The sequence below is a fragment of the Gracilinanus agilis genome, chromosome 1, assembly GCF_016433145.1.
Source record: "Gracilinanus agilis isolate LMUSP501 chromosome 1, AgileGrace, whole genome shotgun sequence".
Classification (NCBI taxonomy): domain Eukaryota; kingdom Metazoa; phylum Chordata; class Mammalia; order Didelphimorphia; family Didelphidae; genus Gracilinanus; species Gracilinanus agilis.
Window position 1 is genome coordinate 247,221,608 of NC_058130.1, and position 14,885 is coordinate 247,236,492.

The following is a 14,885-nucleotide window of genomic DNA, read 5'->3' on the forward strand; positions in this document are numbered from 1 at the left end:
CAATTGGGGAATGGCTTGATTTTTTTTTTTGTATAATTGATTTAGCTCCTTATAAATTTGAGAAATTAGATCTTTGTCAAAGGTTTTTGTTATAAAGATTTTTTTTCTCAATTTGTTGTTTCCCTTCTAATTTTGGTTGCATTGGTTTGGTTGTACAAAACCTTTTTAATTTAATGTAATCAAAATCATTCATTTTACATTTTGTAATATTCTCTATCTCTGGCCTGGTCTTAAATTCTTTCCTTTCCCATAAATTTGACAGATATACTATTCTGTGTTTACCTAATTTACTTATATTTGTCATTTATCCATTCTGAATTTATCTTGGTATAGGGCAGGGGTCAGAACGTATGGCTCTCGAGCCATATCTGGCTCTTTTGAGGGCCAGGTATGGCTCTTTCTGCAGGAGCCATAAAGTCAATTTTTTTCAGGTGCTGTTACAGGAGCGCTCACTGTGAGCACTGTATGACTCTCAAGAAATTACATTTCTAAAAATGTGGCGTTTATGGCTCTCACAGCCAAAAAGATTGCTGACCTCTGGTATAGGGTATGAGATGTTGATTTAAACCTAATCTCTTCTATACTGTTTTCCAATTTTCCCAGCAGTTTTTGTCAAATAGTGGATTTTTGTCCCAAATGCTGGGATCTTTGGATTTATCATACACTATTTTGCTAAGGTCATTTACCCCAAGTCTATTCCGCTGATCCTCCCTTCTGTCTCTTAGCCAAGTACCATATTGTTCTGATGATCACTGCTTTATAGTAAAGTTTAAGATCTGGTACTGCTAGGCCCCCATCCTTCACATTTTTAACAATTAGTTCCCTTGATATTCTTTGTCTTTTGTTCTTCCAAATGAAATTTATTAAAGTTTTTTCTAGTTTAATAAAAAAAGTTTCTTGGTAGTATGATAGGTATGGCACTGAATAAATAAATTAATTTGGGTAGGATTGTCATTTTTATTATATTAGCTTGTCCTACCCTTGAGTAATTAATATTTTTCCAGTTATTTAGATCTAGTTTCAATTGTGTGGAAAGTGTTTTGTAGTTGTGTTCATATAATTCCCAAGTTTGTCTTGGCAAATAGATTCCTAAATATTTTATGTTGTCTAGGGTGGTTTTAAATAGACTTTTTCTTTTATCTCTTGCTGCTGAGTTGTGTTAGAAATATATAGAAATGCTTTATGAATATATGGGTTTATTTTGTATCCTGCAACTTTGCTAAAGTTGTTGATTATTTCCACTAGTTTTTTAGTTGATTCTCTAGGATTCTTTAGGTAGACCATCATATCATCTGCAAAGAATAATAGTTTAGTCTTTTTATTGCTTGGGATGGCTTCTAACTTATCTCCATTGCAGGTGATACTTACTGATGATTTTAAATATATACTGCTTATTATTTTTAGGAAAGGTCCTTCTAATCCCATACTTCCTAGTGCTTTCAAAAGAAATGAGTGTTGTATTTTGTCAAAGGCTTTTTATGCATCTATTGAGATAATTATGTGATTTCTGTAGGTTTGGTTGTTGATATGGTCAATTATATGGATAGTTTCTTTTTAAATTGCATTTGTTATTTCTGCTCTCCTACATTTGTTTGCAATGTTTTTATGCCTTAGTACATGGTCAATCTTTGTATATGTGGCATCTGCTGCTGAAAAGGAGGTATATTCCTTTTTATCCATATTTATAGCTATTAGCTCTAATTTTTATAACATTTCATTCATTCCCCTTACTTCTTTCTTATTTATTTTTTGGTTCAATTGATCTAGTTCTGATAGAGGAAGGTCAGGGTCCCCACTGGTATGTTTTTGCTATCTATTTCCTCTTTACGCTCCTTTAGTTTCTTCTTTACAAATCTGAATGCTATACCATTTGGTGCATATCTGTTGAGTACTGATATTTCTTCATTATTTATACTGCCCTTCATCAAGATGTAATTATCTTCCTTATCTCTTTTCATGAGATCTATTTTTACTTTAGCTTTGTCTGAGATCATAATTGCTACTCCTGCCTTCTTTGTCTCAGTTTCAGCCCAGTAAATTCTGTTCCATCCTCTTACCTTTACCCTGGTTATGTCTACCTGCCTGAAGTGTATTCCTTGTAGACAACATATGGTAGGATTCTGGTTTTTAATCCATTCTGCTATCTACTTCCTTTTTATTGGAGAGTTCATCCCATTCACATTCATAGTTATGATTACCATCTGTGTATTCCCCTCCTTTTTGACTTCCTCCTTTGATTCTGCCTTTTCTCTTATCCCTCTTGCCCCCACCTTCAGCTTTTCACTTTTAGTCGGTCTCCCCTACTTTTCCACCCCTTCCCCTCTTATTTTTTCTCCTCTTGCTATAGTGCCTTTTAAATGACCCCCCAACCTCTCCCTCTTCTTGTATTGCTCCCCTCCCCACCAACCCATTTATTACCCTTTTACTTCGGTATAGGGTAAGATACAATTCTTTGCCCCAATGAATCTGATTGTTCTTCCCTCTCTGAGTCAATTTCATTGTGTGTAAGATGTAAGTATTATTTGTTTGTAACCTCTTCCTCTCTTCCATTGTATTAGTCTTCTCCCCTCCTCCCCCCATGTCCTTCTTTATGCAATATATATTTATCCCATTTTATCTCTTTTCCCATTTCTCTTAGTATTGTCTTCTTTTTTACCATTAGTTATATGTGTGTGTGTGTGTGTATATATATATAATTTTTTTAACTTATCTTACAGTTTGTCACTGTACCCTCTAAATATACTTCTTCTAGCTACCCTGATGATAATATCAATTTTTAAGAGTTACCAATATCATCTTTTCTTATAGGAATACAAATCATTCGTACTTATTTGATCCCTTAAAAAACATTGGTTTTTCCCCCTTTCTTAATTACCTTTCTTAATTACTCTTAATTACTTAATTAATCAAGAAAAACAATTTTTCTTGAATTCTGTGTTTGGGCATCAGATTTTCTGTTTAAGTCAGGTATTTTCTTTAGGAATGTTTGGAAGTCTTCTATTTTATTAAAAGGCCATACTTTCCTCTGCTAGAATATAGTAAATTTTGCTGGGTAGTTGATTCTTGGTTGTAGACCCTGTTCCCTTGCTTTCTGGAATATCATATTCCATGCCTTATGGTCTTTCATTGTGAATGCAGCCAGGTCTTGTGTTATCCTAACTGTGGTAGTATAGATCCTGGTATATAGTAAGAAGGAAGCTCTCAGGTCCCTTCCTCCTCCTCCTTTCTTTGCCTTAAACCTGAGAATTCAGCCTTCTCTGTGAACCCTTTAAAGTTGAATTGAGTAGGAGGATCTTCGCCCCCCCCCCCACACACTCTGTCATGTTTTTGTATTTGTTGTATTTGTGTCTCTCTCAAAGTGCTTTGTTTTTGATTAGTGTGGAATTGTTTTCACAGAGGACTTGACTTTCACTGTTTCTAAATTGTCATCTTGACTCTAAATCCATTAAGGCTGTATTTCTAGAATGCTTTCTATAATTTTAAAACATTTACTAAATATTATTTAATATTTAGGTAAAATATTATCTCTGCCCCTAAAGAACCCACAACCTAGAGAATAAGGAGAAATAGTAAAAATAATATATGTGCTGGATAAATTGGAAGTAATCAAAAGAAGGAAGCTCTAAAATTGAGGATATTTGTAAAGGTTTCCTCTAGTAGTTTGGCTTTTAGCCAGCACTTGAAGGAAGCTAGAGATGGCTGCAGCAGGAGATGAGGAAGTTAAGCATCCTTTGTATTAGGGACAGTTAATTAAAATGCCTCAAGTTGGGAGATGGAGTATCTTGTTCATAGGGCAGTAAGAAGGCAAGTGATATATGATCCTAGTGTATAAGAACACTGGAAATGTAGTTGTTAATTACTTAGATCTCTACCACTTTAGGGTTATTTGATTCATATAGTATATTCCCTAATGTCCATTTTCACACTTTGGGAGACCTTACCATTTATAGTACCTCCTTGAAGCTTCCCAATTTTATCTGTTAGCTTAAAATCCTACTAATCTGAGTGGCTGAAACATGCAATCTCTTTCCATCACTTTACCTTTTCTATGGGAACACTGAAAATAATGCCAGATACTAACTTTTTCTTAATGGTGAGGGAAAGGTGTTGCCTAAACATCATTTTTGACTCTAACATGTTATTAGTTTCATGTTTATATTTGTTTTGAATTTTTAAAGAAGCTCTTTTCTCAAGAATCATGTAACATTCAAGTATGAGGCCTTTGTTTACATAATATTGGTGCCTCATAATTGATAACAAATGATGTTATAGTTGGGTGAGTCTTTTGCATTGTGTCATAGTAATGTGTTTTATTATCCACATATAAATTTAGGCACTGCTTGTACCTTTATTTTTTATAGGAAACATTAGAAAAGAGAAACACTTTTATTCTTTATAGATGGGTCTTTCGATATTTTTATTCATTAGTGGGAAACATGACCAGGTACTCACACTCACATCCATCTGTCTCTCTCTCTCTCTCTCTCTCTCTCATATATATACTCACACACACACACTAGATTTTTTTGTTTTATGTTTTTAGCAGCTACTATTTCTTCAAAGTCTTCTATCATATACTCTATCTTTCTGTTACATAGTAGTATTAGTGAATGATAAGCATGTCTTACTATGTTATAAATTCACATGTTTTTGCTCATTAGATGAAAATTGTTTTTTGCTGAAATATTATGTGACTAGTATTTTATAGCCATTGAAATATAAAATGTTTTGCACTAAAATTAATTTACAAGCGATTTATAAAATTAAAGACTTAGTCTAGATGATTTTCAGTTTATTTTCATCTCTGAAGCTTATGTGATACTTTCAATTCTGGGAATCTTTAATTATCCCCCAATTTTTGTTGCTTTAGCTTATTCTCAGGATGGGCTTATCACCATGGACTTGCCTGGTATCTCAAAAACTCCTATCTAATGGGGTTGCAGTTAATATAGCCACTTATCCCCTAGATATTTTGTCAAATGAGGATGCAAAAACTATCAAAATATCTAGGGGGCAAGTTGCCATACAAATAGGTAGATCTTTCTTTGCAACTTTCTCAGGGTACAATATCTCAGGGGAAACACAATATCATGTCTACATCAAAGAAGTCTTTCAAAAACCCTATGAATATATGTACATTCTTTCTAGTATCAGTGGTTCGTTTTGGTATGAATCACTTTCTGAGAATATCTGAAACTGCCAAAGAAGTCCTCTGTGACAATCTAAAATTATCTGTAGGATGGGTCACAATTTTTTCCCCATAGCTTGACTATTGCTCTCATAGTCATAAATTGGTAGCACTTTATGCTCAACTTTATGATCAACACATTTTGTCTTGCCAGTAATGAGGGACTCAGACTTCTATTTGGCCTTGTCCAGGGTACTGATCTTTTTATTACTTTCATTGTTCTTTTCATTAATATGTAGCTAAATTCATTTTCATTCTTCCAGGGAACTTACCAAAGACTTCTATTAATCTCTTTTTAGTGATGTGAAATGGCTGAATGTTAATTTCTTTTTTGACCGACAGTAGGGTTCTTTTCTTTGCCATAAATGTAAATGAGGAGAGTTAAGTATTAAGATTTCCTTTGAAGTCTAACTTACTGGATTTTTCATCTGTTTCTAAAACAAGTTTAAGAAGTAACATATAGCAGATGAGTCATTTAAAATTTCCTTATTGTGTTTATTAATCTGTATTTTCTTCCATAGTTTTAAAAGGTAATAAAGTTATCATATATCATCTTGCTTTTGTCCTTATGATTTTATTTTGGCCTGGATACTGTATGATATAATAATAGAAGTAAAAGGAATTTAAAAATTCCACTACAATCTTATGGAAATACAATTGAGAATAGTATTTAGGCCTCCTGGTAATTGAGACCAGGGATTCTTCAACCCCTGCTCCTAGTTATTTTGCTTTTCTACTTGCTTTACGTGTGTCTCTATTCAGGAAAAAGTCCTGCTGAATTTTGTAATAATACCACATGTAGTACTAATGTACAGAGAATTTCACATTCTGCTGGCCTATTCATTCTTTTAATTAAAGAACTTCTATTAGTTAAAGTGAATTTTTGGAAACATTCATTTTTGGAATACCTACTTTGACAGATTGAATGCTAGATGTTTGAGTCTCTTTTCCTCATGAAGATAACCATTTCCTCTATTAGACTTTCTATTTCTGGCTATTTTTCAACCCCCAGGAAGAACCTAAGAAAGTCCGCTTTGATTATGACTTATTCCTGCACCTTGAAGGCCATCCACCTGTAAATCACCTCCGTTGTGAAAAGCTAACTTTCAACAACCCCACAGAGGACTTCAGAAGAAAGCTGCTGAAGGCAGGAGGGGTGAGTGCTGCTACTCATGTCAAAAGCCGTCCCATTAAAGAAGTACTGATTCATTAGTGCACTATAAAGTTTAATACATATTCTCTGCTACTGGAAGCAGTAAATAGATATCTGAAAGATTTAGTTTAGAACTGTCTCATTGTCTCTGATGCAGAAGATAAAGGAACAAAGTTCTATACTGACATTTTTTAATGGAACCTTGGTTTGTTCTTAAGGTCAGAGCCCTTCGCAGTTATAGTACCAAAGGCAAATTCTCAAATATATAGAAAACTCCCTGAATTTAAGGTCAAGTATTGTATTATAAGATATCTGTATGAGGTTATAAGCTCAAGTTTTAAGTTTTACCAAGAAGAATTACTGTCTGAAGGCCAAGGTTCCTTTCCAAAATTTTCTTGATTGTAGTAGTTGGAAAAAATTACTTCATGCTGAATTTTTTTAGTGAGATGAATGTATATCTTTTTTTTGTTTGTATTCTCTTGGCGGGAAATGGAATTTCTTCTTGAGCTTGTGGTAGGGATAAGATAAACAAGTTAATAAATTGTGAAGTTGTATCCTAATGTGGAGACCCTTTCTTTATAATTCAGTTATGGAGGGTGAGATTGAAGAAGGCTGTTATATAAACATAACTCTTAATATCCACAAAGGGTATATCCCAGCCGTGTTTATTACAAAGCCCAATTCTGTTTAATTAGAATCATTTCATCTCTTCTTTCTCTCTAAAGCTTCTTTTTTCCATTGTGTGAGCAGCTTAGACTCAACTTTTTTGGAAAGTTTTCTCTCTAGGACTAATTCTATTAAAATCATTTCCCTAGTTTTCTCATTGTTTAAATTCAAGTTCAGATTGTGAAATCTACAGGGATATGGAGACCTAGAGGATTCCAAGTAAAGCTCTACCTTCTAATCTGTCTTTGCTAGCTGTACATACTGCCTTCAAAATAAGATAATTTAAATACATTTTCCACTGTGACCCCTGCTTTAAAGCTCACATTCCTAATGAGTTGCCATTAATGGAAAACAGTTTTAGCTTAATATAAGTTAAATGAACCTAGGATGCTCACCTCATTCCCAGGTGGAATCTTAACTTTATTCAAACTAAAAGAGTCTTTTTTTTTCCACTGATAGATGAAAATATGAGTTCACCTGGTCTGCCCTTTTTCTTAGCCACAGTTCTTCAGATAGAACTTAATTTTAGCTCTGCAGTTCTCTTTTATTGAATTATATTTTTGAGAATATGGGTATAAAAGTGTACTTTCAACTTGTAACAGTTAGTTGGTAGGTAATCTGAAATGAATTTGCCATTTCTATAAGATAGCCACTTAAAATACTGTACTGTTGAATTTTAGGATTTTTATAGTCAGAGAAAGGACAGATCACTTTCTCATGTATTTAAAGTAACTATGATACAAGATGAAATAGTTCATAAAAAGTATGGACAGGTTATTTTTTTCTCATACATAAATCAGAAGAAATAGAAATTATTGTGCCTTAGATGAAGAGGAAGAATGGTTTAGTTTATATGATTTAATGTAGTATGATAACCATTTTCCTCTCACTATTTTTTATGGACAATTTGATTATTTTATGGATAAAAAGGAAATATTTTACTATATATATATGGCATAACTGGGAACTACTGACAAATGCATGCTAATTAATACTTCACTGATTGACCAATGAGCTATTATTATTTCACTGACTAGACAGGCTTTTTGGGAAGGGTTTTAGAGTTATTTTAATATTTTACATAAATATAAATATATGGTAAACAAGAGGTTATATTCTTTTATGAGCTGATTTTCTTATAAAATTTTCTTTTTTTCTGTAGAATCTGAAATTCACATGGGTATGTATACCCTCTTCTATTTGGTCTGTGAATTCCCAGGCAAAGAATTTCTGTAGCAACTAGCCACATTTGGTGGTATAATTATTCCTACTATCTTAAGTTCTGGAGCATGAGGAATAATCCTGATTTATTATATTAAAGTTTACTACAACTGAGTGAAAAGGAGCCTTTGATTTAAATCTATGAGGAGCAAGGCAGAAAGGGATTGAAAATGTATTTCCAGTGTCCTTGGTACCTCTTTTTAGGGTTATGTTTTAAGTATTAACCCAGGGCCAATGTCTCTCATTTTCTCTGAGGTGTGGAGAATGAGGTTTTGTAGTCATTGAAGCATAATCCAACTCCTCCATTGCTCTTAATAGAAGGTATTCTACTTGTGGAAACAAAGATACTTGAACCTTCCCCATTCTACCTTCTTGAAACATTTCTTGTTTCTAATTTCTTCCATCTTTTCAGTCTGGAAACACCTTCCAAGAGTTGTGATGGCTATTGAGAAAATAATATGGAAGAGATATTTTTGGTATAATCGCATTTCTGTCTTTACTGTGATAGGTGATAAATCTAGAGTTTGTGGTGGGATTTAAATATTTAGGGGCAAATGATATAGATTAGTAAATAGTAATTGGAACATTTATTGCCTTCCAATTTTCTTATGTATAATTGACCCTATTCTTCCAGTTCTATCCCTCCCCGATTTAGTATACACAAGGTTTGTGAATAATGAGTAGCAAGGGAGACTGTGGAAAGAAGATGAAGATGATATTTATTCTTCTTTGCTTTTCTTTCTTGTGTATAACACAACATATTCCCCCATAGAAACAATGGCATGCATACTAACTTAGAAGAATCCAATTAACAATCTTCTTAAATATTTTATATTTGTGACAGTTTCAAATACTTTTAATTTTTAAAAATTTCAGCATATAATATTCATGTAATTTATGATTTCACTTGGCTTCAGAATTAGGGGCCTAATTTATAGGGACCTAATCATTTTTAGAGTTATAACATAGGGACCTAACCATTATGTAGTGTTATTTTTAGGGGAACAATACTGATTATTTCCCTAAATATACAAACCTTTGGAATACAATCAATTTTTAAACATTTATTAATATTCATTTTTAACATGGTTACATGATTCATGTTCCTACTTTCCCCTTCACCCCCTGCTTCCCCCCCACCCATGGCCAATGCAGATTTCCACTGGTTTTAACATGTGTCATTGATCAAGACCTAAGTTTTCCTGAGAAATCTGATCAAACTTTATTCCCTCCCTCCCTTCCCTTTGTCTTCCTGGGGCTGGCAGGTGATTTGATCTGGGTTATATATGTATTATCATGGAAAACATATTTCCATATTGTTCATTTTTGTAAGTGTGTAAACTAATAAAAGCAAAACCTAAACACAAATAAACAACAGAAAACTCCTATGCTTTCATCTGCATTTTGACTCTTAACAGTTCTTTCTCTGGAGGTGGATAGCATTTTTGTCATAAGTCCCTCAGAATTGTCATGCACCATTGTATTGCTAATAATAGCTAAATCTGTCACAGTTCATCATTAAGTGTGGCATTTTTAAAAGACCCATTCTATGTATATTAAAGGTCACTAAAGCATATGCCAATCTACTTCATGTGATATATGTCATATATCATGTATCAGGTTCATGAGGTCCTTCAGGGTCCTACTTTATTTTCCTTTGGACACTTTCTAGTTCATCAATTCACAATATAAAACCTTCCCAGAATGGGACATTGTGATTTGATCAGAGAAGAGTAAGTAGAAATATATAACCTTTCTAGTCTTGGATACTTTCTTCTTAATGCAGCCTAAGTGACCCTACTTTTTTTTTTGGCCATATCACAATATTGACTCATCGATCTTGCAGACCTCTAAATCCCCTCAATCTTTTTTTCATATAAACTGAGATTATAGCAATGCCTTTCCTATCTTGTACTTCTTTTAGCATGTCAAGGTGTTTCTGGATCAGGTTATCCTGTGTTAGTTGTCTCACTCAACTTTGTATCATCTATGAGTTTGCCAAGCATATCATCTATGTATTTATTAACAAAAATGTTATATAGTATAGTGCTAAACACACACATATGTGTGTGTGTGTGTGTGTGTGTGTGTGTGTGTGTGTGTGTGTGTATACATGAGAGAGGGAGGGAGAAGAAAGGAGGGAGGAAGAGAGGCAGGGAGGGAGAGATTCAATTAACAACATATTTCCAAGTTTACAACCAACCATTAATGACAACTCCTTCAGAGTGACCGAATATCCCATTGAGAATATACCTATTATTAGACAACTCAATTTCCATCTTGTTGATAAGAACAGTATGAAACAACTTGTCAAATACTTTGCCAAAATGTAGGTTAATTTCTGGATCTTGTAAAAAAAAAGAAATGAATTTACTTTTTCATAATCTTTGATTGGTGAAGCTTGCTAACCTTTCATGATTATTTCTTCAATTTCTACATGTTTATTTTCAGTCTTTTTAGTTATGCTGGAATTTTATCATTACTTGAAGTAAATTTCCATGGCTTTATGAGTTTCAGTTTCCTTTTTTTTTTTTTAAATTGGGACATTTCCCTTTCCCAATCCTGTGATACATTTCCCATTCTATACAGTCTTTCAGAGGTAATTGACAGTGGCTCAGCAATCACATCTCTCAGTTTCCATAGATATGGTTTGGTTTATCTGCACTGGGTCACTTTAACTCATTGAGATTTGGTTAGTACTCTTTTATTATGTCCCACTCAGTCTTGGATATTAGCTTCCTACACAAGTCTCATGTTTCTTTTATACCTTCGAGATCATATATAACTTTTTCTTAACTGAGAAAAGAGAATCAAATAATAATTTAGTATCTCTTCATTTCCTGACCATGCTGTTTCAATCTTCAAAAGTTCTTAGGTCCTCTCTATTATATTTCTTGTCAATCATTTCTAGTCATGTCAGACCCTTTGGTGATCCCTTTTGGGATTTTCGTGGCAAAGGGACTGGAGTGATTTGCCATTTCCTTCTCCAAGGTCTTTTACAGATCAGGAAACTGAGAAAACTAGAGTTAAGAGACCTCCCTAGGATCATGCAGCCAACACATGCCTAAGGTTAAATTTGAACTCAGGTCTTCCTGATTCCATCTGGGCACTCTATCCACTGTACCTAGCTGCCTGTACTTTCTTTTGCCTCTAAAAGAAAACATTAATGTAGCCTGTCATTTAAAGTTTTCCGCAATTGAACTCCCCACTTTCCTTTTCAGTTTTTCATAATCATGCATCTCATACTCCATCTAAACTGGCTTATTATTTTTTTCCTGATTATCCCCTCCCCTAGTCTGGTTTTCCTCATTGAAGCCTCTTAGAATCCTTTTCTTTCCTCCACAGTTTAGTTGTAGTCATACCTCTTATGCAAAGCCTTTATGGATCCCTTCCCATTTGCAGTGCTGCCACTCTAATTTGAATTACTTCATGTATACATGTACATATTGAATATTACCTTTTTAAAAACAGCTCTGTTTTTTTCATTTTTGTGTTTTTATTGTGAGCCTCTGTTTACTGCCTACACATAGTAAGTACTTGATAATTAACTGTTGACTTGAATGTAATAGAGTAAGTAAGCACCAGATTGTCAGGTCCTTTTAAAATTTTTTTCTCTTACCTTTATTATAACTTAATTTTAAAGAGGATAGCATGGATAGCATCTTACATGTCTCTAGTCATACATTTTGGAAAGCAATTAGATTGAGTATGTGTGACTCATTTAAGTACATAGAATACCTGATAAGGCTTGGCCCTCAAAAATAAGTATACCAGTAGCGCTTTCTTATTTTTGTAATATCCCCTTAGTTTTAGAGTGCCTAATGTGTTGATTATACATGGGGAATTAAGTTTGAAGTCACAGATAATTCAACATAGTGTCTTAATAAGTTAGTTTTCTTTCTGGTTCATAGTCATTTTTAGTCTTCATTTATCTTTTATCGTAGTGGTTCTTCCCCTTCATGAATCACTTTTCTCTTCTGTGTTTAAGTACTTTTTTGAAAATTGTCTGTATTTTCTGGTGATACCACTAAAAAAATTAAGTAAAAAGTTTAGGAAAACAATATGTCCATTTGGTACTTTTTAAAATTCCCACCTCAAAGGTTGTTTGTTTTGAATTCAATTTCCTTTAAAATTTTATATGAAATTCAGCCAATTGTGGTGGGGGGTGGGGGAGAGGGAGAGCTTATATAGGGTGTCCCAAAGATCTTTCTGCAGTGTTATGCTTTAGTAACTTTGGAAGCATAAATTCTTCAAATTTGCAAAAAAAAAATCATTCAATTATTTAATTATTTAGAGTTATTGAATACTTATTTAGTTTTATGAATTTTGAATAATACATTTTTATTTTTTAATTTTGAAATTATGATTATTTGTTGTTTGCACAAGAGTTTCAGGATGACATAGTCCCAGAATGATAGATAGTTGTGGGAGGTCCATTGGCTTAGACACCTTATGATTCATCTCATTCAGAATTTTTTTTTTTCATGTACTGTTAAAATATAAATCTCATGTACACATTGAATCCTTCTTTGGATTACCTTAAGGATAAAATTCCAAACATAGTTCATTTAGCCACTGAAAAATAGCTGATTTTTTTCCCCACAAAGATAAACAATTGACTTGACTAATATAAATAAAACAAAATGATGGTTACATAGAATTTTATTTAGAAACATCAATGTTTAAAAATTTCTAATTACCTTTTGAATTTGGGATATAAACTTGTAGGATTTATACTTCTTTATTTATTGATTATTAAAATCTCATGAAGCATTTTAAGACATTTCGCATAGGTAGAATTTTTCCAAATAGATTTTATATTAAAAACACCACTTTTGATATGCCACAATTTTACAATTTTACCTTTTAAAATATTTACCAATGTCATACCAGAAGTCTATTTTTAAATCAGATGTATCACTTTAAAAAACAACATTACCTTCTGTTTTTGTATCATTTCTAAGACAGATGAGTGTTAAGGGTTACATTATTGGGACTGTGACATTCTCAGGAGCACACAACCAGATAATGTCTGAGCATTTGAACTTAGGTCCTTTCACCTCCAGGTCTAGCACTCTATCCATTGTGCTATCTATCTGTTCATGATGCCTTATCACTTAATGAACAAACATTTCTTAGATATCAATCATAAACCAGAAATTGTGCCATGTTCTGGAACAAAGATAATTTCAAGAAATGATTTGTGTAGAAGTTAATTCTCGACGTAGGTCTTGATGAAGTGAAAGACTTGGTGGAGTGGAGGTGAGGAGTAAGCAGTTTTTATGATTAGATGCTGGTCAATACAAAGGCATGGAGACAGGATGGAACAAAGAGATCAGTTTAACAATATTAGATTAGATTGCGGGATAAAGAGTGATGTATAATAAGAATAAAAAGCAAGTCAGAGCTAAATTCTTGTGAGCTTTAAGGGCCAAGGCAAAAGTTATACATCTTGAATTTAATAGGTAGCCATAGGAGATCGAAAAGGGGAGTGACATGTTCAGGATTGCAATTAAGAAAAATCATTTTCCTACCTATGGGTGATGGAGTAGAGTGGCAAGGGACTTTAGGCATTGCCACCATTTAGAAGGGAGCAATTGAATTAGTGTGTTGGTTGTGTAAGTAGACAGAATTGGTCAGTTTTGAGAGGTGCTGTGGAGGAGAAGTGGCAAGAATTGGCGATTGTTTGTTTTATGGGATGAGGGAAAATGAAGATTTAAGAAATATGAAATCATTTTTTCACTTTTAAAATATTTTTATTTTTCTTGCTTTTTTGCATTATGGGTAATATTAATATGTATTTTTCATGATTTCATATGGATAGTGAATATCATGTTGTTTGTAGAATCCATTGGTCAGGGAAGGAGTATAGAGAGGGAGACACTTTTGGAACTCAGAATTTTAAAATTTGAATGTAAAAATCTAATAAAAAAAGAGAATAACACTGGCTGTGTTTCTTGATGGAATAACAGTGACAACTATCACCATTATGTATGTGAAATATTATGTTATATATATACACACCATTATTTTATATTATCTTGATTGAAATAAAGAAGTTTATTGAAATATATGTATGAGGAGAATGATAATGAATTCTGTTTTAGATATAGTAAACTCAAATTGTCCACTGGGTATCCAATTGAAAATGTCAAATATGTGGGTTGTGACACTGGGCTAGAGAACAGAGGAGAAAATGAGTTTGGATTTATAGACCATTTTGTAGAAATAATAATTAAATTCATGGTTGCTGATGAGGACCTTATGGTAGAGAGTATGAGAGGAGATGAGGTCTCAGGGCTGATTCAGAACACAGAAGTATGTCTGATTTCATAAAGGCTATTTTAGTAAAAAATAACATCTAGAAAGTATCTTACCAAGGTAGGAGCCTAATAGTGGTTGAAAGATACCTCCTCTATAACATATGACAAATGACTGACTGGTCTTTTCTTGAATACCACCTGACTTCCTTCTAAAATGGAGGTCCATATTACCTCTATTTGAATATTTAGAGATATATTAATCATTTTTTATCCATCTAAAAATTAAGCTCTTATATTGAGCAAAACTTGGATAGGTATAGAGATTTTGCTCAAGTCCCTTGAGATTGAGAAATAGAGATAAATGATTTGCTTGGCAATAGGTTATAATACTTAG

The 14,885-nt window shown here is 33.2% G+C and overlaps 1 protein-coding gene across 3 annotated transcripts in view; it reads left to right on the forward strand.

Moving 5' to 3' along the window:
* Window positions 1–14,885, forward strand: part of MLLT3 (MLLT3 super elongation complex subunit) — a 298,796-nt gene that overhangs the window by 168,712 nt on the left and 115,199 nt on the right. For 2 of the 3 annotated variants that reach the window (XM_044660693.1, XM_044660700.1), the window contains exon 4: window positions 6,201–6,344. The exons of the other annotated variant lie outside the window; for it this stretch is intronic. In XM_044660693.1, coding sequence (XP_044516628.1) covers window positions 6,201–6,344 — 144 coding nt within the window. The remainder of the gene's footprint in view (window positions 1–6,200; window positions 6,345–14,885) is intronic. 3 annotated transcript variants of the gene reach the window in all.